The 4,049-nt window shown below is 40.0% G+C and overlaps 1 protein-coding gene across 1 annotated transcript; it reads left to right on the plus strand.

The window, feature by feature from the left end:
- Positions 1-2,723, plus strand: LOC149402211 (uncharacterized). The gene is made up of 3 exons (XM_089608269.1): positions 1-780; positions 1,632-2,241; positions 2,407-2,723. Exons 1-3 carry the CDS (start codon positions 1-3, stop codon positions 2,721-2,723), a joined length of 1,707 nt encoding a protein of 568 aa, XP_089464395.1.
- Positions 2,724-4,049: the final 1,326 nt, after the last annotated feature.

Raw genomic sequence — 4,049 nt, forward strand, 5'->3', positions numbered from 1 at the left:
ATGATCATTAGCGAGTCTTTCCAAGTTGCCTCCGTCATCGAGAAGCTACCTTCGGGTTGGAAGGAATTCAAGAACTACCTTAAGCACAAGCGAAAGGAAATGAGTCTTGAAGATTTGATGGTTCGCCTTCGCATAGAGGAAGACAACCGTGGCTCCGACAAGAGGTTCAAAACCACGTCCGAGAGAGCTAACATTGTCGATCATGGTGAAGGCTCGAAAGGCAAGATGTCCTCCAACAAGCTTGGGGCAAAAGGAGCTGCCTTCAAGAAGAAGAACCAACAAAAGTTTGTTGAGAAATCCTTCAACTGCGACAAAGAAGGTCACCGCGCCGCGGATTGCCGAAAGCCGCAAAAAAAGAAGAAGAGTGAGGCTAGTGCCGTCGAGACCGAGGGAGATGACCAATTTCTCGTCACCGTGGTCTCCGAAGTAAACTTGGTGGACTCAAACCCCAAGGAGTGGTGGCTAGACACTGGTGCTACCCTCCATGTTTGCTCCGACAAGAACGCGTTTTACTCGCTCGACATGTGCCCAACTGGGGAGAAGCTGTTCATGGGAAACTTGGCCACCTCCGACGTCATGGGGACGGGCCACGTCATCCTCAAAATGACCTCAGGGAAAGAAATGAAGCTCTCCAATGTTCTCTACGTGCCCGACATTAGGAAGAATCTTATTTCTGGAACTCTTCTTTGTAACATTACTGGCAAGAATAATAATGAGAATGCATCTTCTTCTGCTTATATGCTCGAGTCATCTAATTTGTGGTATGGTAGACTTGGTCATGTGAATTATGACACTTTGCGCAAATTAATTAATTTGGATTGTATACCAAAATTTAATATAGACTCTAAACACAAATGTGAAATATGTGTTGAAGCCAAATTAACGAGAACATCATTTCATAGTGTTGAAAGAAAAAGTGAGTCTCTTGAATTAATCCATACCGATCTATGTGATTTGAAATACATGCCTACGATAGGTGGTTACAAATACTTTGTGACCTTCATTGACGATAGTACAAATTTTTGTTATGTGTATTTGCTTAAGAGCAAAGACTAGGCAATTGAAAAATTTACCATGTACAAAGTGGAAGTTGAGAATCAACTTGGTAAAAAGATCAAAATGGTGCAAAGTGATCGTGGAGGTGAATATGTGGAACCATTTCGCGCATTTTGGGCACAACATGGTATTATTCATGAAGTCACTCCACCATATTCTCCTCAATCGAACGACATAGTTGAACGAAAGAATCGCACTCTCAAAGAGATGATGAATGCGATGTTGATAAGCTCGGGATTACCACAAGAAATGTGGGGGGAAGCCATCTTGGCCGTGAATTATCTTTTGAATAAGATACCTCGAAAGAAAGAGGATAAATCTCCGTCCGAATTATTTAAAGGAACAAAGCCTTCCTATAAATACTTGTGAATGTGGGGGTGCTTAGCCAAGGTTTTGGCTCCCGCACCTAAAAGGATGAAGATCGGTCCGAAGACCGTTGATTGTGTATTCATTGGTTATGCACATCATAGCAATTCTTATCGCTTTATTGTGCATGAGTCTAAGAATCCTGATATACACAAAGGTTCTATCATTGAGTCTAAAAATGCACCGTTGAACATGTATTTCCGTATAAGACTAAGGAAGATGAACCGAGTTTGTCAAATCAAAGATCTGAGAATATTGAGGAAATGTCTCAAGAGCTTGATGAGGAATTCGAGGATGAGATAGAATCTGAACAACCTCGAAGAAGTAAACGAGCTAGGGTGGAGAAATCATTTGGATCTAACTTTCTTACCTATATGTTAGAGGCCGAACCTCTAAGTTATAAAGAGGCTGTAAATTCAGTCGATGGTCACTTATGGAAGGATGCCATAAGAAGTGAAATTGACTCGATAATGCATAACCACACGTGGGTACTAGTTGACCTTCCTCCTGGAAGTAAAACTCTTGGTTCTAAGTGGATCTTCACGAGTAAGATGAAAGTGGATGGCTCAATCGATAAATACAAGGCGAGACTTGTAATTAAGGGTTATAGACAAAAAGAAGGTCTTGACTATTTTGATACTTATTCTCCCGTGACGAGAATAACATCTATAACATTGATTATAGCCATTGCCACTTTGCGCAACCTTGAAATCCATCAAATGGATGTGAAAACTGCTTTCCTTAATGGTGATCTCGAAGAAGAGATCTACATGGACCAACCCGAGGGTTGTGTTACACATGGGCAAGAAAGGAAAGTATGTAAACTGATTAAGTCATTGTATGGACTCAAACAAGCCCCAAAACAATGGCATGAAAAATTTGACAACATCATGATGTCAAATGGCTTCAAGATCAATGAGTGTGACAAGTGTGTCTACATTAAAACCACCGAACGCGGTTATGTGATTTTGTGTTTATATGTAGATGATATGCTTATTTTTGGAAGTAATGAAAGCATGATTAAATCCACAAAAGATATATTGAATTCGAGGTTTGACATGAAAGATTTGGGATTAGCCGATGTTATCTTGGGGATCAAGATTAAAAGAACATCTAATGGACTTGTTTTGAGTCAATCACACTATGTTGATAAAATTCTAGACAAATTTGCAAAGAATGATAGTGGAGTCTCTAGAACTCCAATCGACGATAGTCACCATTTTTCTAAGAGTAAAGGAGATAACGAGTCTCAAAACGAGTATGCTAGAATAATAGGAAGTCTAATGTACTTGATGAATTGAACTAGACCTGACTTAGCTTACTCTATAAGTAGACTTGCGAGATACACGAGTAATCCAAGTTCTGAACACTGGAAAGCAATCGTGAAAGTACTGAGGTATTTACGATTTACTCGTGATTATGGTCTACACTATACTAGACATCCCGAAGTCATTGAAGGTTTCACTGACGTGAGTTGGATATCTGATATACAAGACTCTAAAGCCACAAGTGGATACGTATTCACTTTAGGTGGTGCGGCCGTGTCTTGGAAATCCTCAAAACAAACTGTGATAACTAGATCCACGATGGAATCTGAGTTTGTTGCATTGGATAAGTGTGGTGAAGAGGCTGAGTGGCTAAGAAACTTCGTAGAGGATATTCCAAGTTGGACAACACCTGTGCATGCAGTATGTATATATTGTGATAACCAATCTGCAATTGGTAGAGCACAAAGTGTTATGTATAATGGTAAGTCTAGACATATTCGTCAACGACATAATACCATTAGACAACTTCTCACGTCTGGAGTCATAAGTGTTGACTATGTAAGGTCCAAAGACAATATTCCAGATCCGCTAACCAATGGGTTAAATAAGGACCAAGTAGAGAAGATGTCAATAGGAATGAGACTAAAGCCCATGATATAAAAGTTTTAGCAAAGGAAACCCAACCACGATGACTGGAGATCCCAAGAACTTGGTTCAAATGGACAACCTTGTTGGAATTGATCTAGGGTTTAAGAAAAAGATTAAACGCTTCGGGAAGCGGCGGAATTTTAAAAAATTTCTTTTCAAGTAAAAACAGTTTTTACTAACCTAGACAAAGAAGCAAGTACATGTAATTAAAAATCAATATGAGCTAAGAGTTTACTAACCTTTCTTGAAGCTTGAACTTTGAAGAAGCTTTTGGAAAGTTCGCAACGCACGTCTCCCCTCGCAGCACGTCTCTCTTTCTTTCCTCGGCACCTCGAGCAACCACGAAAGTTTCTATCACTAAATCACTCGAAAAGAAGGAATCAATTAGTGGGCACTTTTAAACGCTACGACTTAAGAACGAGTCTTGAAGTCGCAGAGCTAAACACTAGGTCGAATGAGGACCTAGGTGCCAAGACAAGAAAAAATCGAAAATAAACTAGAGAGAGAGAGGATTTTCGGCCAAGTTCTAGAGAGAGAGTCTCTCAAATCTCTTAAACTTGGATGAATGAAATGTGAGGAATGGGGCTCCTATTTATAGGAGAGGTTTTACCTTCAATAAGGTACTTTCCTCTTCTATAGAATATCACATATTCATGAGCAAAAATTCCTTATTTCCCATTCCATGTTGGGCGCCCAAGGCTGCCTCCTAGA

Source organism: Urtica dioica, chromosome 3 (assembly GCF_054948205.1).
Source record: "Urtica dioica subsp. dioica isolate 48M chromosome 3, U.dioica_male_clone48M_v1_H2, whole genome shotgun sequence".
Lineage (NCBI taxonomy): Eukaryota > Viridiplantae > Streptophyta > Magnoliopsida > Rosales > Urticaceae > Urtica > Urtica dioica.

Coding starts and splice junctions, on each gene's coding strand:
- LOC149402211 (XM_089608269.1), top strand. CDS start 1: ATGATCATTAGCGAGTCTTTCCAAGTTGCCTCCGTCATCGAGAAGCTA. Junction 781..1,631: donor GGTATGGTAGACTTGGTCAT/GTGAATTATGAC, acceptor TTTCCGTATAAG/ACTAAGGAAGATGAACCGAG. Junction 2,242..2,406: donor TGGGCAAGAAAGGAAAGTAT/GTAAACTGATTA, acceptor GTTTATATGTAG/ATGATATGCTTATTTTTGGA.